The sequence below is a fragment of the Salvelinus fontinalis genome, chromosome 29 (assembly GCF_029448725.1).
Source record: "Salvelinus fontinalis isolate EN_2023a chromosome 29, ASM2944872v1, whole genome shotgun sequence".
In the NCBI taxonomy this organism is placed as follows: domain Eukaryota; kingdom Metazoa; phylum Chordata; class Actinopteri; order Salmoniformes; family Salmonidae; genus Salvelinus; species Salvelinus fontinalis.
The window spans coordinates 44,655,233-44,679,073 of NC_074693.1; the positions used below are offsets into that span (position 1 = coordinate 44,655,233).

Sequence of the window (23,841 nt, forward strand, 5' to 3'; positions counted from 1 at the left end):
TTTCTCTCTACAGTGGAGTGAGCAAAGCCCGAACCATCGGCAAAACCCATTTTAATCACATTAACAAAGTTAGGATCCACAGCACCATCGGAAGGTTTTTAAAAAGTATTCTAATTTATTTTAACCTTCTGCATCAGCAAGGTAGTTTAATTTACTTCACAATTAGCGGTGGCTCTTTTCATTTGCGGCAGATTTAGGATTGAGGAAAACAATCAAAGGGCTTTCTACCTCCCTTCCTTACCCCCCTTCCCTCCTTCCCATAGATCCACCACTCTGAACATGACAAATTATTTCACAAATTATTAAATACACGGTTTGCAGTGATTTTGCAGTGATTTGTTCCTCAAAATATTTGGAGTGCAGCAAAGTGCCAGAGAAAGAAAAGTAAAATACAGAAGAAAAGACAGGTGTATTGCTGTATGGCAGCCCTTTTCCTCTGGGTCCTCAGAGACCCACCTCAACAACACTGAGAAAAAGATGAAAAGTATTTATTACGAGGATGAGAAAAAAAACATATCAGACAGTCAACATCTCTTTTCTGGTCTCGTGTTATTTTTAGGAGTCCTTTTTCAGAGTAGGGCTTCTCTAGTGAAGCAGATGATGATTATTAGGGCAGGGGAGAGAACCTTCAGCGCATGTTAATAGCCCACGGTCGACTCCGTGTCAAACACCGGCTCCAAGCAGAGAGGCCATTTTGGTGAATGACACTGGCTAGAGCCGAGTTCTGTCCATTGCACATGACATGGCAGACTTGGGTGATTTATTGTATTATGTGCATATATGTGAGTTTTAAAAAGGTGTTTCTTTCCACAACTTGCCTCAAAGGTCAACAAGTTAAGATCATGGATAAAACTTGGAAGAGCTGCTAAACTAGTTTGTGAATTAATACCTATGAATGCAGAATAATGTTGTATGACTCGAATCCAAGCAGACTACCATTAAAAGAATACAGGCATTACAACATGTGATACTCTGTAAGTGGCAGGTTGAAAGAGTGTTGTGAATTGACGTGGATATTTATGAGATGGGTTCTAAGGGAAAGATGTGGAGAAAGGGGTGCATGAATCAATGTGTGCATGTGTGTGTAATGTGTGTGTTTATGTTATATGAGTGTGTCTGTATCCGAACAGGCTTTGTATATACTGACCTGGAGCTGTTGGGCTTCGTGATTCTCCAGTCCCTCCACTATCGGAGCGAATCTCTCCTTGTTATTCCTCTCTGCTGCAATTGTCATGGCAGCCAGAATCTTATCCAGGCTGAGAGAAAGCAAAACAGACAAAAAAAGTCAACAAGCACCTTTATCGCCCCACCGACAGGACATTTAAGATAAGATCATGTTCACCTCATCCCCATATATCATCTCGTCCCTTCCCGTGCCTTTGTCAGGGGCATTCTGTGGGGACCCAAGACAATTTTTTTTGTCTTTGTTGGCAACACTGTACATTGTATGTAACCAATTTAGCCGCCACAGTTCATTACTCTGGTGATGCTCATACAACGCCTGGTAGCTGATATCATCCACAGTAAAAGCTATTCATAATCAAACGTAGTTGACGATGCCAGGGCAGGATCGATTTATTACAGGGAAAAGAGTACAGAACTGACGCGTACAAACACCTATTGTTGTGAAAGCAAATGAGACCGTTTACAAGCGCTCACGGGCACCTTTGATGAATAATGATTTGGTCATTTTCAGACGAAGGCATCACACTAAAGAAATGTGTTGCTATGCGCCTGCACACAAACGGAAGCTGCAACACAAGTAGGTGAAGTCAGTTTAAATAGCCACTTCAGTAAACGGCAAACAAAAGTTATTTAGCTGGCGTCCCTTTATCACACCATCAGATCAGACATGGGGGCCTCTCTCATCGGGGTTGTGAATGCTAGGTTTGCTGTCGTGCCTTTATCTCCTATACACTGGAGAAGCACAACAAAGACTAGGCGAGAGAGAGAGACAGAGAGCTGCGTGGAAGCTTTTGTTTTTGTTTTTTTCTCAGCTCATTCTTTTTTTTCTTCTGTTTCTCGCCTCTTTGCCATCCAGGATGCGCTGAAGCGTTCGTGGGTCCCTAGGGAGGAATGATGTCTCATGACCCAGCCATGCCTGTGATCTTCCCCAGTGCTCAAAAATAGTCTTGCAGAGGAGCAAGGAGAGGGAAGATGTGGGGAGAACCTACACAGGGTGCTCCCTGTCTACCCACTGAGTACCACCCAACCCAGTGACGGCATGGGAGGAGGATGGAGGTATGTTGACAAAAACGAGTCATTTATAGGTTATATTGGACTGATGTGTGTTATGTGAGTTTGCCTCCATCCAAATCTTTGCACTGGGAAGGGGACACTTTGCCAGGGATATAATACTAATCATCGTGTTATATTTTACTGGAAATCCTAGAAATAATATTAGTGACCTATAACCATTATGTGAAGTATATGTGTGTAATAAATGTAACATATACAGTACCAGTCAAAAGTTTGGACACACCTACTCATTCAAGGGTTTTTTCTTCATTTGGACTATTTTCTACTTTTTAGAATAATAGTGAAGACATCAAAACTATGAAATAGCACATATGGAATCATGTAGTAACCAAAAAAGTGTTAAACAAATCAAAATATCTGTTCTATTTTAGATTCTTCAAAGTAGCCTCCCTTTTCCTTGATAACAGCTTTGCACACTCTCGACATTCTTTCAACCAGCTTCACCTGGAATGCTTTGTCAACAGTCTTGAAAGATTCCCAACATGTGCTGAGCACTCGTTGGCTGCTTTTCCTTCACTCTGCGGTCTAACTCATCCCAAACCATTTCAATTGGGTTGAGGTCAGGTGATTGTGGAGGCCAGGTCATCTGATGCAGCACTCCATCACTCTCCTTCTTGCTCAAATAGCCCTTACACAATAGCCCTCCTGTTGAAAAACAAATGATAGTCCCACTAAGCGCAAACCAGATGGGATGGCGTAACGCTGCAGAATGCTGTGATAGGCATGCTGGTGAAGTGTGCCTTGAATTCTAAATAAATCACAGACAGTGTCACCAGCATAGCACACCCACACCATCACACCTCCTCCTCCATGCTCCATGCAGAGACCATCCGTTCACCTACTCTGCATCTCACAAAGACACGGTGGTTAGAACCAAAAATCTTACATTTGGACTCATCAGACCAAAGGACAGATTTCCACTGGTCTAATGTCCATTGCTCCTGTTTCTTGGCCCAAGCAAGTCTCTCCTTCTTATTGGTGTCCTTTAGTAGTGGTTTCGTTGCATCAATTCGACCATGAAGGGCTGATTCACGCAGTCTCCTCTGAACAGTTGATGTTGAGATGTGTCTGTTACTTTAACTCTGTGAAGCATTTATTTGGGCTGCAAGTCCTGAGGCTTGTAACTCTAATGAACTTATCCTCTGCAGCAGAGGTAACTCTCGGTCTTCCTTTCCTGTGGTGGTCCTCATGAGAGCCAGTTTCATCATAACACTTGATGGTTTTTGCGACTGCACTTGAAGAAACTTTCAAAGTTCTTGAAATTTTCCAGATTGACTGACCTTCATATCCTAAAGTAATGATGGACTGTCGTTTCTCTTTGCTTATTTGAGCTGTTCTTGCCATACTATGGACTTGGTATTTTACTAAATAGGGCTATCTTCTGTATACCCCCCGTCACAACATAACTGATTGGCTCAAACGCATTAAGAAGGAAAGAAATTCCACAAATTAACTTTGAACAAGGCACACCTGTTAATTGAAATGCATTCCTGGTGACTACCTCATGAATCTGGTTGAGATAATACCAAGAGTGTGCAAAGCTGTCATCAAGGCAAAGGGTGGCTACTTTGAAGAATCTCAAAATATAATAAAAAAATATTGGTTACTACATGATTCCATATGTGTTATTTCATAGTTTTGATGTCTTCACTATTATTCTACAACGTAGAAATAGTAAAAATAAACAAAAACCCTTGAATGAGTGGGTGTGTCCAAACTTTTGACTGGCACTGTAGATAAATGGAGCAGACTTATTCTATGTGATAGGGGTGATAAAGCTGCAGACATGTGCAGGGGGTACAGACACAGACATGCCTGTTCAAACTGTAACTTTAAAGAGGCGCTACATCTGCTTAACTCCTCGCGTTCGCCCTTTGATTCCGTCACTTAGTTTGTGGTGTTGAGAATGAGCCGACGTCACAGCGTAGCTCTCTAGCAGACGAGGTTGTCGGAAAGTGAGGCCTCAGCTCTATTTTCTGTCTATCAGTTTCAAAACACTTTTAACTGGGTTTTTCGTATTTGTCAGTTTGTTTATTTTCCTCTGCTGCATGCAGACCTACTTTGAAGTGCCATTGTTATTCTAGTCCAGCTCTGTGGCAGACACAATAAAAAAGAGCTCCGCTGGATTCAATTTATAATCTGTCAGCGAAGCTGTGTGTTCATGGCCAACAACACTGAGCACTTAAATACATTACACAGCCCAAACTGCTAAATCAGAACATGTTAACTGGCAGTGCACCGATACAGCTCAAAGCCCTTGCTGCAAATGCAATGAGTGCACAGAATGTATTGTGCTGGGGCCAGTGACAGATTGTCTACAACACAGGAGGTTGGTGACACCATAAGTGGGGAGGATGGGCTCATAGTGATGGCTGTAACGGAATACATGGAATGGTATCGAATTCATCAACAAACAAAAAAATGCCTGATACCATTTCATTCACTCCATTCCAGCCATCATTATGAGCCGTCCTCCCCTCGGCAGCCTCCTTGTGGCTTACAAATCTATTTCCTTAATCTCATAATGTACATGACGGTATTACGTTGCTGGGGGGAGACAATGCATGGCACAGAGAGTGACATTGAGGATGTAATAATGCTGGATGAGTGTCGCTAATGAGGTATGTTGCAGTGAACATACATGTTTTCCTCTCCAATGATACAGATAGCTGAGAGGATCTTGACGATCTCAGTCATCATACTGGTCTGTTTGGGGTCAATGGCCCTGGCCAGGAGAAGCAAGCTCCGCTCATCTTCCAGAATCCTTTGTAGTCCATACTGTAGACGTGGAAGAGAGGAAGAAAGGGAAAAGGGTCCATAGGGTATAAATTAATGAGAGCATTTGCATTCATAGAGATCGCTCACTTACAGTTAAAAAAAGAACTACTAACTTTACAAAGAACCTCTAATTTAAGTAATAGTTAGCCCTAATTCTCTTTTAAAGAGGGACATAGAGGCCAAGGGAAAATTGAGATTATGATGAATTAAGCCAATTCAGGACAGGGCTGTGGGGACAAATACTTATAGTCCTCTACTACCTTTAAATCTATCTCAGATTCAAGCAATGGGCATACTTGACCACATATGGGGATTTTTATAAAGGGCAACAATATCAATAGCTCATCCATCCTTGAACAATGTGCTACTTTCGAGAGATGAGACAGTGCTGCTTCCCAAAAAAGAATAATTAAATACTTGGTGACAATGGGCTCAACATGGCAAATTAGCTCCGCTTTACTTGCCCGTAATAGCACTTGTCAAAGTCCAGCCATTCTAGATAGGAAAAACAACCAACCTGGTTTCATCATACAGGATTTTGAGATGACTACATACGGGGTATAAAGTGATATCCCTTTTGATTGATTTCATTTCTACCGCTCTTGCTCCTTTTCAATGTGAATAAGACTTTATTCCAGGTTTGCCATTGAAATTGAGGCATTGAAGCTATAGAAATTCAGTCTCTGTTTGGAGCACTTTAAGGTGAATACAGAACCACCTCTGCACTGTACAGTCCTTCGCTTCCCTCCTCGGAGTCACTTTGAGTCGATGTAAAAAGCAGAATAAATGATTACATTGATTGTTCAAGTGGTCCAGCTTTGGGTGCCAATTGAGTCCTGCTACATGGCGATCTAAAAACACTCAAGAATCAAGAGAAACTGCAGTAAGTAAAACTTTTGGAATGAAAGCCTTGGACCAACCCAAACAAGTACACACCTTATTGTTCATGAAGGCCTTGAGACATTGGATCAGCTTGTGCTGGTTTCTTTTGTCGATACTTTCTTGCCTGAAAAAGAGTTGAGAAAGGAAAAGAATGACAGATTTAGACAGTATGTAGAGCGTATTGAGAAGAACATTAGTTCAAATGGAAGAAGCTTACTGTTTCTTATCCAGCAACTTGTCCAATGCGTCCAAGAGGAGGCCCAGTCCTTCATGGCCAAAGTTGTTCACCCAGCTAAAAAAACAGACAGTCAGAAAACTAAGTCAGACAACGTACATAATGTCGTTCGGAGCCAGACTAACAGCTGTTGAATCATACGTGAAAAGTAATTGGTGGTATTGGTTTCATTGTCAACGAGGTGAATGATCATCTCCACAAAAATTGTCTCTATTTTTCCTGGTTTATTTCTGTGGAGAATCTATTGATGAGAGATAGAATCGCAAATCAACACAGACCCCTTTTTTTTGTAACACTAACTGCTAGAATGTGTATCACATAATCATTTACAGGCAAATGAACAATCATCCATCATATGCCCTGCTCCTGTGGTCTAGCAGTGTGATTCCCCCCCCCCCCCCCGCAGCGTGCTGTAGTGCCACCAAAAGATTAAGCAATGCAAGAAAGATAACACTGTAATCGATAATGGATCGCGGGAGATAATTGGCAATAAACCACAAGCGTATCTGGAGACAGCAAATGATCCAGTGCAGATGAGACTGTTTGTCAGCGATGGGGTATGCGGCGGAGAGTGAGTGAGGCAGGGGCTGACCCCCCGATCACACCTAGATTATGTCATTAGCATCACTTGCTCTTGCCGCTCGATTGTCAATAACACAAAACGCACTGAGCAATTTGTTGCATTAAAGGGCCATAATTCAATGATTTATTTTGCCTTCTTGACAATGATTCAACGCAATAAGAACATGCATATTAAAATCATTTGTATTGACTCGGCAGTCAGAGAAGACCCTCGATTAGGAACGATGCTTACTGGCCCGAGGCTCTTCCTCTGAGGTGAAGTTAGGTATTTATATGATCTGCAGCAAAATAAATTGAGAATTATTAAGGCTACTGAAGCCCTCCGAACCCATTCCTCACAATGCATTACCGGGCCAAGCCCAACTCAATTTGCGACTTACTACCATTACGCTGTACAGTACAGCACAATGATCTTCTTTGTTAAAAAACCACTCAGCACAATGTCCAAAATGTATAACTGTTTACTGAGGTGAGCCTCGCGGTTCAATGTTTGCCACTTCCCTTCACGGGATCTGCTTTGCGGCAGGCAACTTATTGCATGCAAACACAGTTAGCTAAACCAGATAGCAAAAATGTGATCTCGGGGAAACAATCGAGCCCGGCTCAATGTAATGCACAATCATGTGCTGTTTATGACAGCCCGACATCAATACAGAGGTGGTAGGAGCAAATGACTTACGTGAGACATCGAAAAAGAGGGGAAAGAGGCGACATGGTTGATGGAGCGGTTACGCGAGAGCTAGGGGGAAATTAAGCAAATATTTGTGGAGAGGTTATTCTGATTATTACACAGTGCTCTGTGTGACCTGAGACGCAGCCGCCGATACCGGGTGGTCGTATACAATGTCTAGGAGTGTAAAACAGGTGGCCGCAAAAGCTGCCATGACAACCAAATGAGATGCATCGGGTGATCACGATCGTAGCTCCGGCGGATTACATTTAATCTAGCCTGACCTGATACACTGGACAGTGATATGACACAATCCGTGTGGTTGAAATAACCTGTGCCTCAACATATCCACCTCCTCTACAAGATGGGGAGTAAACAGAGCAAAAAAACGTTGCTACTTCACAGAAAACACTGACAGCTGGTTAAGTGAAGATGCCTCCTTTCCCTAGCATGTTGCCACAAGCTTTTATTGTTTTGAGGCGACTATCTCTTCACTGCAGGGAAATCAAGCAGCGTTCGTTTGGAGGTGACTAAAGTGGATGAATAGTGGAGCTAGGATTTAAAGTGTGGGTCCAAGATGGGTAGTCTCATTCTGTCTGTATGTCTGTGTTGTCTCTCTATGTTGTCCATCCGTCTGTATGGCTGTCCATCGGTCTGTCTGTCTGTCAAAGCTGCAACAGCACAATAGCCAAATAGGATCCAATTCCCTTTCAGCTTCCTCCTTTAATCAATTTGTGGCATGAATTCAAGGATCTCGTTAACTTGGGGTGGAACTTGTTCATGAAATATTGATGGATATAATCTTGCAGATAAGTGTCAACAAATTGTGTTACTTTCCACAATCATGTACAGTACATTCCGCTGCCAAAATGAAAAAGTAGCAATTTTTTAAGTGTAACTATTTCGGCTGGTAAAGACACAATTATGCTGTATTTATGTTAGGTGCCACAAAACCCAGAACTATATGAGATGATTTCACAGTCTGGACCCAGAGCACGGATGCAAACGTAAACAACGTGTTGATAATGCTTATTTGCGCACGGCACAGAGATATATAAGGAAGTTCCTGTCCGTTCAGATAGCAACAAATCTTCTACATTTCGTTTCCTATGTCAGCTTCATATTTTGAGTTAATCTTCCCTGCCAACAAGAATAGTTATTGGGAGGCAATAACAACTAATACTTCATCTGTCTTCAAGTTCCCAAATGGAAACATTTATACATCTGACCTTTGCTGCCACCGTGTATGTAGCTCACGAACAAGGCAATGCAATTCCCTATAATGAAATAATAAGCTGCCGTGGTGTGTCACTATCGAGTATGCCATATGTGGTGTTGAACGGATTTACTGAGTGGTGTTAATCATATTGCTACAGACAGATTTGGCATGGGAAATGTAATTGATGCTGGAGAGAATGCTTTGCTTTTGTGCAACAGCCAATGCAACCGACTCGACTGGAATTGTTCATTGCTGGCTGTGGAATCTGACACGCGTTCAGTCTTTCTGTCAGACTGATCAGTTGACCTGTGTTGTGATGCCTTTCAGGCACATTGATTTCAGCCAGTGGCCCAACATTGTTCATTCTTGTTGTGTTATTTAATTGGGACTGGCATCGGGGAGTATTGTGTCATTGAGAGCAATATATTTCATATTGTATTATGGGCTGAGCCATACCTCTGTCCCACTCTGCCACTCCTGACCTATTCAGCACTGCTACATTCCACTTGAGGCCTTGAGCTCTTAGCAACAAATTGCTCTTGACATTAGAACCTGAAACCGAGCACATGGAGGCTTCCAGCCTTATGATTCTGCATTCTGAAGGCTACGGCCATTTCCCACCAATCAATGCAATGACTTACTGAAAGAATCAGAATAGCACGCCCAATGGGAATGATGTCAAATGCCCACACATATACAGTGCCATGAAATATTTGCCCGCTTTCAGATTTTCTAAAATGTTGCAGAATAACGACACTGAATGTTATTAGATCTTCAGCCAAAACCTACTATTAGATAAAGGGAACCTGAGTGAACAAATAATATAACATGTTGATAAATTAATAAAGTTATGCAACACCCAATGACTGTGTGTGAAAAGGTAGGGCCCGTTAACACTCAAAAACTGGATGTGATGCAACACCCAATGACTGTGTGTGAAAAGGTAGGGCCCGTTAACACTCAAAAACTGGATGTGTCACCTTTAGCTGTAACGATGGCAACCAAACGCTTCCTCTAGTTGTTGATCTAGAAAAGTTCCACTTATGACTAAATGTGTCCAAAGAACATTCTTCCAGGAGTCTTGACGATCTTTCAGGTACGTTTTGGCAAACTTTAGACGACATGGATCTCGTTATGTCTAGTAAAAACTAAACCCTTCATTCCACAGTAAGAACCTCATACCCGAAATCCGCAAACACAGGCACCCTCATAGATATCATCCTGACCAACTTGCCCTCTAAATACACCTCTGCTGTCTTCAACCAGGATCTCAGCCATCACTGCCTCATTGCCTGCATCCGCAGTCAAACGACCACCCCTCGTCACTGTCAAACACTCCATAAAACACTTCAGCGAGCAGGCCTTTCTAATCGTCCTGGCCCGGGTATCCTGGAAGGATATTGACCACATTCCGTCAGTAGAGGATGCCTGGTTATTCTTTAAAAGTGCTTTCCTCACCATCTTAAATAAGCATGCCCCATTCAAAAAATGTAGACCTAAGAACAGATATAGCCCTTGGTTCACTCCAGACTTGACTGCCCTTGTCCAGAACAAAAACATCCTGTGGCGTACTGCATTAGCATCAAATAGCCCCCGCGATAGTCACAGGCAGTAAGGAAAGCAAAGGCTAGCTATTTCAAACAGAAATTTGCATCCTGTAGCACAAATTCCAAAAAGTTCTGGGACACTGTAAAGTCCATGGAGAATAAGAGCACCTCCTCCCAGCTGCCCACTGCACTGAGGCTAGGAAACACTGTCACCACCGATAAATCTACGATAATCGAGAATTTCAATAAGAGTTTTTCTACGGCTGGCCATGCTTTTCACCTGGCTACTCCTACCCCGGTCAACAGCTCTGCACCACCCACTGCAACTTGCCCAAGCCCCCCCATTTCTCCTTCACCCAAATCCAGATAGCTGATGTTATGAAAGGGCTGCAAAATCTGGACCCCACAAATCAGCTGGGCTAGACAATCTGGACCCTCTCTTTCTAAAATTATCCACCGCAGTTTTCAGCATACCACTGCTGGCTTGCTTCTGAAGCTAAGCAGGGTTGGTCCTGGTCAGTCCCTGGATGGGAGACCAGATGCTGCTGGAAGTGGTGTTGGAGGGCCAGTAGGAGGCACTCTTTCCTCTGGTCTAAAAAAAATATCCCAATGCCCCAGGGCAGTGATTGGGGACACTGCCCTGTGTAGGGTGCCGTCTTTCGGATGGGACGTTAAACGGGTGTCCTGACTCTCTGAAGTCATTAAAGATCCCATAGCACTTATCGTAAGAGTAGGGGTGTTAACCCCGGTGTCCTGGCTAAATTCCCAATCTGGCCCTCAAACCATCATGGTCACCTAATAATCCCCAGTTTACAATTGGCTCATTCATCCCCCTCCTCTCCCCTGTAACCATTCCCCAGGTCGTTGCTGCAAATGAGAATATGTTCTCAGTCAACTTACTTGGTAAAATAACGGTAAAATAAAAATAAAAATAAAAGTGCTATTACTAGCCGGTTCAACCTCTTTCGTATCGTCTGAGATCCCTAAAGATTGGAAAGCTGCCGCGGTCATGCCACTCAAAGGGCGAGACACTCTAGACCCAAACTGTTACAGACCTATATCTATCCGAGCCTGCCTTTCTAAAGTCTTCAAAAGCCAAGTTAACAAACAGATCACCGAACATTTCGAATCGCACCGTACCTTCTCCGCTATGCAATCTGGTTTCCGAGCTGGTCATGGGTGCTCCTCAGCCACGCTCAAGGTCCTAAACGATATCATAACTACCATCGATAAAAGACAATACTGTGGAGCCGTCTTCATTGACCTGGCCAAGGCTTTCGACTCTGTCAATCACAGCATTCTTATCGGCAAACTCAACAGCCTTGGTTTTTCAAATGACTGCCTCACCTGGTTCTCCAACTACTTCTCAGACAGAGTTCAGTGTGTCAAATCGGAGGGCCTGTTGTCCGCACATATGGCACACTCTATGGGGGTGCCACAGGGTTCAATTCTCGGGCCGACTCTTTTCTCTGTACGCATCAATGATGTCGCTCTTGCTGCTGGTGAGTCTCTGATCAGTTGGTAGAGCATGGCGCTTGCAACGCCAGGGTTGTGGGTTCGATTCCCACGGGGGACCAGTACAAAAAAGTATGAATGTATGTACTTGTAAGTCGCTCTGGATAAGAGCGTCTGCTAAATGACTTAAATGTAAATGTAAATGATCTACCTCTATGCAGACAACACCATTCTCTATACATCTGGCCCTTCTTTGGACACTGTGTTAACTAACCTCCAGACGAGCTTCAATGCCATACAACACTCCTTCCGTTGCCTCCAACTGCTCTTAAATGCAAGTAAAACTGAATGCATGCTCTTCAACCGATCGCTGCCCGCACCCGCCCACCCGTCTAGCATCACTACTCTGGACGGTTCTGACTTAGAATATGTGGACAACTACAAATTCCTAGGTGTCTGGTTAGACTGCAAACTCTCCTTCCAGACTCACATTAAGCATCTCCAATCCAAAATAAAATCTAGAAATGGCTTCCTATTTCGCAACAAAGCATCCTTCACTCATGCTGCCAAACTTACCCTCGTAAAACGGACTATCTTACAGATCCTTGACTTTGGCGATGTCATTTACAAAATAGCCTCTAACACTCTACACAGCAAATTGGATGTAGTCTATCACAGTGCCAGCCGTTTTGTCACCAAAGTTCCATATACTACCCACCACTGCAACCTGTATGCTCTCGTTGACTGGCCCTCGATTCATATTGCAAAAATAAAATCGCTGAAGATGGAGTCTTACATCTCCCTCACTAACTTTAAGCATCAGCTGTCAGAGCAGCTTACCGATCATTGCACCTGTACACAGCCCATCTGTAAATGGCCCACCCAACTACCTCATCCCCATATATATATATATATTTTTCTTCTCCTTTGCACCCCAGTATCTCTACTTGCACATCTATCACTCCAGTGTTAATGCTAAACTGTAATCATTTCACCACTATGGCCTATTTATTGCCTCATCTTACTACATTTCCACACACTGTATATAGATTTTTCTATTGTGTTATTGTCTGTAGGTTTGTTTATACCATGTGTAACTGTGTTGTTTGTGTCGCACTGCTTTGCTTTATCTTGGCCAGGTCGCAGTTGTAAATGAGAACTTGTTCTCAACTGGCCTACCTGGTTAAATAAAAGGTGAAATTAAAAATTACAAAATTAAAAATATCAAAAGGTTAAGCATGGAGGTGGTAGTGTTTGCTTTGGGGATGCTTTGCTGCCTCAGGACCTGGACAACTTGCCATCATTGATGGGAAAAATGCATTCTGCTCTGTATCAGAGAATTCTAAAGGAGAATGTCTGGCCATATGTCCGTGAGCTGAAGCACACTTTGGCCATGTATCAAGACAAATGTAATGTTTTGGAATGGCCAAGTTAAAGTCCAGACCTAAACCCAATTGAGATGTTGTGGCAGGACCTGAAAAGAGCAGTTCATGCTCGAAAACCAACAAATGTAGCCGAGTTAAAATAGTTCTGCATGGGCCAAAATTCCTCCACGGCGATGTGAGGGACCGATCAACAACTACAAGATGTGCTTGGTTGCAGTCATTGCAGCGAAAGGTGGCACACCCAGATATTGAGTGTAAGGGAGCAATTACTTTTTTACACAGGGGCATTGGGTGTTAACTTTTTGCATTAAATAAATGAAATAAGTATCAAAACATTGTGTTATTTGTTCACTTGGGTTCCCTTTATCTAATATGATTTGTTATGCAAAAATAGAGAAAATCTGAAAAGGGATAAATACGTGTTCACAGAATATACTGTAAAGGGTATAAACTACAATGTAAATCAGTCATAGTGATAACAAGAACATGTTGAATACCAATGACTGCAGTTAGCACGCAACATCTCCATTTTGCTTTTTGGTCAGACAGAAGATGTTAAATTCACATTCTCAAGAATGATACAATGTCATATTTGTCCATGCGTGTCCTTTCAGAAGCTGTTATAGCTCATATAAAACGTGCATCAGTATCCTCAAACAATTGCCTGTCTGAAAGGTTATGACCTTTGCAAAACCAAGAAAATAGTGTTGAGTAGCTAATTATTGAATGAAAATGCATACATCTTTGTGAATACGACTTAATGAATGGCATGGCCTTTCCACACCCTGACCTTGACCTCCTGTATATCTCCTCTGCCCTCTGGGCATCGGATGTACACAAACCAGGAAGGAGAAAGGTCAAAATATGAAACACCTGGAAGTATGATTAATATAGAATGTTGTGTTCTCAATAGGCACCGATGAAAAGAAAGAAGAAGGGAAACACAGAGATGGCATTGTGTTAGAAAAAAGGGCGGAATTTGAGACGCAACCCTAATCATTTCACTTGGTTCTTTCTTCCTTCTTCCTAGAGTGGATTGAAATGCTCCGCTGTCCCGACCACACACAGCTCTCAAATGAAGTACACTTTTACTCCACTGCCTCCTCTGTCCTCTCTAGCAGATCCATTTTGATGACGGGACATAAGTTGGTCCACCCGCTATCCACTCAGATACAGTTCCAGTCAAAAGTTTGGACACACCTACTCATTGAAGGGTTTTTTCTTTATTTTTTACTATTTTCTACTTTGTAGAATAATAGTGAAAACATCAAAAATATGAAATAACACATGGAGTGGTGTAGTTACCAAAACATTTTAAAATAAATAAACATTTATTTTAGATTTTAGATTCTTCAAAGTAGTCAACCAGCTTTTTTGAGGAATGCTTTTCCAACAGTCTTGAAGGAGTTCCCACATATGCTGAGCACTCGTTTGCTGCTTTTCCTTCACTCTGCAGTCCAACTCATCCCAAACCATCTCAATTGGGTTGAGGTCAGGTGATTGTGGAGGCCAGGTCATCAGATGCAGCACTCCATCACTCTCCTTCTTGGTCAAATAGCCCTTACACAGCCTGGAGGTGTGTTTTGGGTCATTGTCCTGTTGAAAAACAAATGATAGTCCCACTAAGCGCAAACCAGATGGGATGGCGTATCGCTGCAGAATGCTGTGATAGCCATGCTGGTTAAGTGTGCCTTGAATTCTAAATAAATCACAGAGTGTCATCAGCAAAGCACCCCCATACCATCACACCTCCTCCTCCATACTTCACGCTGGGAACCACACATGCGGAGATCATCCGTTCACCTACTCTGCGTCTCACAATGACACAGTGGCTGGAACCAAAAATCGCAAAATGTGTACTCATCAGACCAAAGGCCAGATTTCCACCGGTCTAATGTCCATTGCTCCTGTTTCTTGGCCCAAGCAAGTCTTCTCCTCTTATTGGTGTCCTTTAGTAGTGGCTTCTTTGCAGCAATTCGACCATGAAGGCATGATTCGCGCAGTCTCTTCTGAACAGTTGATGTTGAGATGTGTTGAACTCTGTGAATAATTGAACTCTAATGAACGTATCTTCTGCAGCAGAGGTAACTCTGGGTCTTCACTATTATTCTACAATGCAGAAAATGTTGTAAAAATAAAGAAAAACCCTGGAATGAGTAGGAGTGTCCAAACTTTTGACTGGTACTGTAGGTACAGGGGCAGAGCAGAGAATATAAGTAATTATCTTTGCTTAGAACACAGTCACAATCCGAGCGTCCGTACCCTGTAGAAACCACTGTCGAAACCATGTAGAAAGCACTGTAAACGCATGGCTAATTTCACACCGGGGAGAGTGGACAGCATCAGGCATCGGTGGAGTGGTTATGTGAATGACTACAAAGACACATTAACCTTCCTGGCTAGCAAAAGAGGCGCGAGAGAGAGGCAACAGAGATATTGGATTTCAGAGAGTCGGACAGAGGTGAAAGCCCAGCGGCGTACTCCGAGGGACAATATTCCCGGTGTCAGCACCCTGCGAATATGATTGCCTGGCATCGGAAGTGCCCGACGCCTCAACTGGCATTTGACTCTCGGCAGGATACCCCCCCCCCCCCCCCATAAAAAAATGGTGGTCACAAAATGACTGCACATCAAAACCCACAACATAAATGAATGTTCCAGGCATGTGGAGATAAGGGAAGAAGGGTGGAGGTGATTGAGTGCAGACAAAGAAAGCGCTGAAGGCAGCAACATGTCTGAAGGGAAAGTGAAGAAGCAACATCATGATGAAATCAACTTAGTGACTGGGGACAGGGGGAAAGCTCGGCGCACTTCCCCAGACACTTCTAAATGACCCCCCGCAGAGCACAAAACACTCCTGAAATGTGCAATTATCTCCTAAACAGCACAAGGCTCCTCCTGCGCCGATGATAGAGGGAAGTGGAGGGGAAAACTACTGTGGAGTTACTAAAGCATTCGTGATTGATCAGGCCCATTAATTGAAATAGGGCGTATATATAGCTATACCTGTGTGGAAGATCTGAGGATGAATGATGCTTGTTTGATGTGGTGAGCAGTATAGGACCTACACAACTACAGACTCCTCACCCCCTAGTGAGTTTGTGTCTCTTTTTATCTTGACAGCCTGGAAAGGAATCATAGTGCCACCTCCCTCATCGTAATGATAGAATATCTTTGCAAAGAGCTGTGAAAAAAACTGATAATTTAATATATTGTTTCACATAAGACAAGCATGTAAGTGACATGTAAATATATATATATTGTAATAAAGTGTTTAGTTGTATTCTTGCTTTATGGCTTTTTCCCTTTCTTTTTTGCTCTTTGCGGATTCCACCACACAACTGGAGTTCTTGAGGGAATCCTAACAGTTAACTCACAATGTTTCTATCTAGATACTTTTCCACTGCCCCTAAAAGACAGAGTCGTTTCTGACGGCAGACCACTGTGAACTGTCATTCCACAGAGAACCACATGCCTGGGCAACATGACAACGTACACAGAAATGATATATTGAAACTACTATAAATAGAAGCTCTGCAATTGACAAAACAATAAACAAGGAAACGGAAGTTGTAGACATTGCAATGGCCATGGGGTAGTGGATGTAGAGCGATAGCACGACAATTATCCCCCCGTACCTGTGCCGTAATACAATTTCTAACTAAATCAATATGGAATTCAAATCAGATATGTGCATTATGTATGCCTCGCTCCAGGGCTCCCGTAGATATGGCTACCGCTGAGGTTAACATATGGTGTCATAAAAGGAAATGGGCATCTCTCTTAAAATGTGCTCAGTCACTGAGGACATTTGGATCTTCGGCTCCTTTACTGCCTCTGGGGGGGAAAAAGGCTGCAATGAAGTCAGAGACGTGATAGTTTTAACCTTGCTGACCCACTCTTTTCTGAGTGTGTAGAAGTTCTAGTGGAATGTACAAGAAATGTGCATGTGAAAGATTGCCTCTTAATTAAGCATGGTTCGTTGTCAATTGTAAAGTTTAAAGCAGGCCCGTCTGTCACAACTTGTTGTGTGCTCTACTGTTCATGATAATCTGGTAAAAAAATCCCCCCCAAAAAATCAGTTTAGCCAATTTATTGCTGGAAATTATTAGAATGGGAACAGAAAACAAATGGGGAGAGTCAAATAAATAAATTGTGTTAACTACAAAAACAACACATTGCAATATCAAAATCCATGCCTCTTGGGCCCATGCAAAGATTATTTTCTAATTTCCAAAACCTATTTCTCCTTAACAAGTGCCAGTGCAAAAAAAATGGGCTTGTCTGTAGCCTAGGGGGGTGCAGGACAGTTTATAATAACATTTGGAGTCTGGAGAGTCAAGTCCCACAGCGTAGACGACCCTGTCTGAGTTCTTCAAACCCTGTTTCACTCCATCACCATGGTAAAACAATTTATTTCACGGACCGAGAGGTGAAGTTTTGATAACTTTATTTCTTACTTCCTGGAGTTTGATAGTTTGGTCAAAATCGAACGGCAAGTTTCCATTATGTCCCAGAGCGGAGCTGGGAAAGCAAGGGCAGCTTGACCCAAAAAGTCCGTGCTGTGACTATCTTGCCCTCTCTGTGCTTGTAGGAGAGCTTCGTCAAACGCTGCACTGGATATTTTCAAAAACTCCATCATTAGAACACCAAGAACACGGCCATTCTAAAGCTAGCCGACATGAACATTATGGCTTTCTGTCTTGGTTATAACACATTTGGCCATAAGATTTAAGGCTTTGGGAACGTATATCCTGACAAATATGCCACTGAAATATGAGAAAACACAATATACTTTTGAACCCCATTTGAAGACATCGTGTTTTATAAAGCCGCATATCAACTTTCTTGGACCGGCGTCGAGTTTGATTTAGCTGTAGAGAACACATTCTCTCCCCTCGCTGTAATAAAGCATCTCTGGCAGACTGGGCTGGCACCTTACGTGTCTTCCCAAACTCACTCCAGAAACATCTGTCAGCACAGTGTTGACTCTTTGTTACATGATAACACTTCCCATAACCAGGCTTCAGCTCTCAGCTTGAGGAGACACTCGCTTTACATCCAAAAGACTAAGAGCTCTTCGCTGACTGTCAACCTGGCTGTAATAAGCCATCATCCACTCAACATTGTGGTAGATCATGTTTTAGTGGATTTACATTTAAGTCATTTGTCATTGTAAATCACAAATAACTACTATTTCAGCTTTGGTGGTTATTCAGTAAAATACAATAACTAAGGCCTATTTTTCTTTAAGGTTGGTCAATATGACTGGCTATCGGGAATATAGCTGCCGCTTTCGAAAATGGAGTATATTTATCATTTTAGACGTGCCTTTTTTTCCAAACGTCAAGAAACCTCCTACGATATTTGGAAGCCGTCTTTTGGGATTCAGCAAAGACCTTCGACAAAGGTGTTATTGCAAAGAAATGTACACCAAAGCTTCGCTAACAAACAAACTACAGACATGACTAAATGTATCGGAGGTCATATACGTTTCAAAGCGTAACTTTTCTGAAAACCATCTTCCGCAGTCAGTCACTTGGTGGGGTGTTGAATTGTTTCTCAGTCAAGCATGTTGTTATCTTCGGTCAATCAAGGCTGATGAACTGCCTCCTGTAAAGAAGCATCCCCACTTCAAAGCTACTATTAAGCCCATTACCAGCGCTCTGCGATACCTTCTGTAGTGCGTGGCTACAGGCATTAAGCCGGGGTAAAGCTGGTGAGACTGAGAGACACATAGACACCCTGGCAGTAGCTGTGAGATCACTACAGTACAATGCTCCATCTTGACTCTCCAGCCCTGACCCAGAGAAGGAGAAAACTCCTAGCGTCAGCAGCAAATCACAGATGCCTGCACACAAAGGCCCCCAAATTGCCCCAGAGAAAATGTTACAGTCATGCTATGAAGATTTTCCCACATAATGAAAAGTTTGTGGCAAGTTCAATTTTGGTCTGAATCTGTCTGGAGGATCTGAGAGTCGAGCACATTTTATATGGAACTCACTGCTGGGATTTGAAGGGAGTCAGACTAATACTAAAGGCTTAGCACGAGGAACTCCAAAGCTGGGCCCTTGAAAGTGTGAAGCAGTGTGTTCCCTGTGTAGGACCTAAGAACGCTCTTACTTCCTCTTTGAAGGTATTGGTGGAGCATCGGGACAGGTAGAGGTAGCTCAGAGGGGGAGAGCTCCAACCATGTTGTTTGAGAGGAAAATTATCCCCACGAAGAAGTGAACTTAGTAGTGGGAAGCGGAGCCTGAAAAATATAAATGTACATGACAAAAGCCTGTCGAGTTTGTGCATGAGTGGGTGGGAAAAAAGGTTTAGAAATACTTATTTGCTTTTGTGATATTCAATTCCTGCCCTTCCGCTGCCAGCCCTGTTGCACTTCTCTCACACTGCAACACCATAAAAAAAATAACTGAATATGACACCACCACACTTTAACTCCATATACATAAATGAGAAAATAAGAAGCTTTGATTATCTGTGAGTTGGCATCTCGCATCAAGTCAGTGGATTAGAAGATAATGAATTACCACTCGTTGGAAAGTGGTGAGAGCCGGCGTCGTGACGGGTCTAAATTAAGAAGTGAATATCCAAATGAAAGAATTAAAAAGGGCTTAGAAAGAAGTGTGAGATGAATAATTGGTCAAGGCGTAATTGTTTTACAAAAGAGGGGAGTGGGGGGGAGAGAAAATGGCAGCTTGAGGAAACTGGAAGCATGGAGACGGATGGGGCTTGCGGGTGCTTCGGGCGATGCCATCTGCGAGGGAATGTTGGAGGACTGCTTGCCACACATCTGTTTTGGACTGACTGGGAGACGAGGGGGGATGAAAGAACTGCAGCACCAGCCCTGCAGCCACCTGGGCCGGCAAACAGGTGCACAGCCCAGCCAATTAAACTATTACACAAACACAGGCCACCGGGAGGACATTAACTGGCTGTGGCGCATTACAGAGCAACACAACTCTCTCAGAGAAAAAGACAAACACTACTACAGAACTAGGAGCTTTCACTTTTTCTGCTGAGTTAAGGAGAGGTAATCAGAGAGGGAGGTGCCTGGCGATCCACAAACAGCACTGTTTTAATGAATTTCTAAGTCCCACGTATTGGTCTTTCGTTTCTTGATTGAAAGGTATAGCAAGCATTCTTAAAACACACAGACGAAAGAAAACAAAGCATTCAAAATAGTTTCGTATAGCCGAGATCAGCGCTGATGGTCTATAATTGCTTATGGAAACGTGGTGATTAGGAAGCATTTTGTATTGGTCAGATAGGTATGCTGTATTGACCTTTCTCCCTGTGTTTTCGCATGCCACAATATATATTTCTCACATGGTCTCTGAAAATACAGGTAACTTTCAAAATAAAATAAAAACACCTAAAAAAGTGTCTTAATAGGGCATTTGGCCACCACGTGCCTGAACAGTTTCAATACACCTTGGGATATATTCTACAAGTGTCTGGGAACTATATTGTAGGTACGCAACAATATTCCACCACAGGAAATTCCATAATTTGGTATCTTTTTGAAGGTGGTGGAAAACGCTAAAAAATCGTTCCAATTGGGTTGAGATCTGGTGACTGAGACGGTCATGGCTTATGGTTTACATCGTTTTCATGCTCATCAAACCATTCAATGACCTCTTGTGCCCTGTGTACGGGTGCATTGTACACCAATGGAGCATAGCCATGATAGCCAAAATAATGGCCAACAGGATTGAATGTTAATTGTTTAATTAACTCAGGAACCACACCTGTGTGTTCAATATACTTTGTATCGCTCATTTACTCAAGTCTTTCCATTATTTTGGCAGTTACCTGTACAGGTAACTGCCAAAATAATGGAAACACTTGAGTAAATGAGCTGCACTGAGTGATCAGCAAGCGTGTAGAGAGTTGAGCTGCATGTAATTCTACAGTTTATCAAAATAGGTATATAGTGCCCTGTGTTAATTTGTCACCTCAAACTACATTGCCAAAAGTAGATGTCAGGTATTTGTATAGCAGTACATATAGGATACCGCTACCACAGAATTACAATCTGATAGATACAGAATATATCCTTACTAAGACAAAGATCTACGCTAAAGGGATTTTAAATAAATGTATAGGAACATCGTTGTTGCTCAAACATAGGCATACAGTTTGTCTTCTATGGTCAATGAGAGAAGGGGAACTGAGCCCTTTTGGCAAAACTACAGGATGATTTGCATTTTCTCTGCATGCAAAGTTCCTCCTTATACCAAGTTAGTGCCAAAGAAGGAGCCAGAGTTGATGCTCAGGTCACTTAAACAACCCCTTAGAGCAGCCACACAAGTCTTTGACAGTGTAGTACTGCAGGGTGATAACTTTGTGGCTGTCAACTATTTTTTGTCATTTTACTCTGTCCAGAAAGTCCTTTTGACGTAGGATTTTTTTCTTCCAAGATCATAGGCATCTACTTTTGTTGAAAGTGAAATTAATTATTCAACTACCATGAAAGAGCACTTGCAGTAAAGCTTGTCCTTATGTAGTCCACAGGTGGTAATTAAAAAATAAAGTGAATTAAGCAGCTGTGTTTTGCATGGCAGTTCCCAACACACAGACTATTGCAGAGAAAAGGTTACATTAACATGCAATCAGAACACAGGTCGGCAAGTTTGCATTTCCTGTGTGTTGTGATCCGTGACAATTAAGTGCATTCATATTAATTGTGAGTAACCTTAGCTATGCTCCAAGAACATCTCCTCCCACCCTCAATTACCTTTTAGTATAACACTGAAAGTTAGCAGAGTAGCAAGAACAGGCTTCCAACAGCACTGCGTTTCTCCCAGCTCTCCCCCGTCTCACCCCAGGGTGCCTTACTCCTGGCTAGACCTGGCCTTCCGTGGGCGCCCGTGATTGCTGCCGCAGAGCGCCGCTCCCTCACTCAGTGGTCACAAGTTCAGTGGTTTGAAAACACCCAGAGGGCGGACTTGGCCTCCCTCGGTCCCCTTGGCACCAACTGGCCTATCGCCGTGTGAGGAGTGATGTGATTTTCATAGCTAGTGGTGCAGAACTTTACAGCTCGGCAAGGCACACAGGGAGCGTTACGTGGGCTTTTCAAGCAAAAGTGATTTACGCTCATTTCCCATGATTAATGGGCAGGTAGACGTAGCTAGCGAAGTTGGTGGGTAAACAGCACAAAGGCAAATCTGGGAACAGGTATTGTGTGATCAGATAAAGCCGAACAATAAAAGGGTGTCTTTTGCTTAATGAAGGCAAGAACTTGGGAGGTTACCTTGAGGCTGTGTATATCCCTCCTTGGTGTTTTGTTCAAAGAAGCAGAAAAGCAACGTTTTGCTGTTTCTCGTTTTTCTGATTCAGCGGCCTCATTTATCAATCAAGCGTGTGGACAAATCTGTGCGTAAGCCCACCATGTGTGGGATCATGTCCACGCAAAGTGTGAGATTTATCAATATGAACATTTGCTTGAGAGAGTGTGCGTATATTCACAGCCATGATCATGCGTACCCATCAGTGCCAAATGGTGGAAGAGAACTGCTTGTCAGGCGTAGAATGGGGAAAATATATGTTCAAAATTGGTGAAACTGTGAGAGTAATAATTTATTTAAATTTAAATGACATTTTATTGTTTTTCCATTGTGAATTCATGCAACATATCTTGACAGGCTATATCATATTATTTGACCATATCAGTACATTTGTTACAATAATAATCCATATAAAGTACAGATTGGCTCATCAGATATCGTTAACCAAAACCAATTTTAGGATTTAAGACTTTAGAAAGGCAAACAAATGCCATTCCGGTGCGCATCCAAGTGCTATCCACCCTTGGGTTTATGGCAACAGGAGTTTGCCGATTAGCCTCTCACATCCCCAGATGAGACAATGTTTTGGATGCAATCCTCAGCAAAACGAACTGCAACATACAATTTCTGTACACCCTCGCACAACAGGTTGAAGTCAAGAGCAGTTTCTTTGCCATGATGCCATCAAGGAGTTCCCAAATACAAACGGAGCAATAGACAGCACACGCATGGCCATAAAAGCACCATCCCAAAACTAGTTCAACTCTGTGAACAGAAAAGGCTTCCACTCTTAATGTGCAGGTGACAGGTAATGTGATGCGCAAAATACGCTGATTTTTTTTATTTTCACTGGTCAAGCCAGAACTGAGTGAGCCAAATTAAACATTTTGGTTGTACTCCTCTATTTCCGTCTCTGAAAAGTTTAGCTATGTTTGGTTGTGCCGTTGTATTTCAAGGTACGGCGTTGTATATTCCCCAGAGACTTTAAAGGGATGATTTTGACAATACATCGTTAATTAGGAGCGTTTTGAAATACAAATAGCCAAGGTCACGCACGAGCACTGAGGCCAATTGGTATTTAGCAATGTTATCTCCTAGCGGTGTGCATATGACATTTGTTTTAGCTGTTTTTGACAAGTAACACTTTTCTATGCATACAAACATTCTAAATTCTGTTTGTAAGTAGTATTTTAGAATAGTTTCAATGCATTATTGATAAATGATGCCCCTGGTTTCTAGCAACACAATTAATCACCCACAGTGAGAGAGCGAGATGGGCGGGATTTTTGGGGGTAAAAATCTATTAATTACTTTGGAGTGCAGAGCACATTGTGTTGTTCTGTGAGTTAGCATGATCTTTCTAGTGAGACCACACCAAAGACGATTCGTTTTTCAAGCTGTTAGGATGCTAAGTTAACGCCTCCGCTGTATCTACTGGATCAAATAAATGGCCCGCTGGGGTCAGCGCCAAGAACTGGGAGTCAGACATAAAAGAAGATCTGCCACTCATCTGATGACCACTTTATATGCACT

At 42.7% G+C, this 23,841-nt stretch overlaps 1 protein-coding gene across 5 annotated transcripts in view; it reads right to left on the reverse strand.

Annotated features, from left to right (window-relative positions):
* Positions 1-23,841, reverse strand: part of LOC129828030 (protein diaphanous homolog 2-like) — a 644,069-nt gene that overhangs the window by 462,646 nt on the left and 157,582 nt on the right. For all 5 annotated transcript variants that reach the window (XM_055889439.1, XM_055889440.1, XM_055889442.1 and 2 more), the window contains 4 exons: positions 6,137-6,211; positions 5,974-6,043; positions 4,901-5,037; positions 1,148-1,256 (listed from right to left, as the gene is read on the reverse strand). In XM_055889439.1, the coding sequence (XP_055745414.1) occupies positions 1,148-1,256; positions 4,901-5,037; positions 5,974-6,043; positions 6,137-6,211 (391 nt within the window). The remainder of the gene's footprint in view (positions 1-1,147; positions 1,257-4,900; positions 5,038-5,973; positions 6,044-6,136; positions 6,212-23,841) is intronic.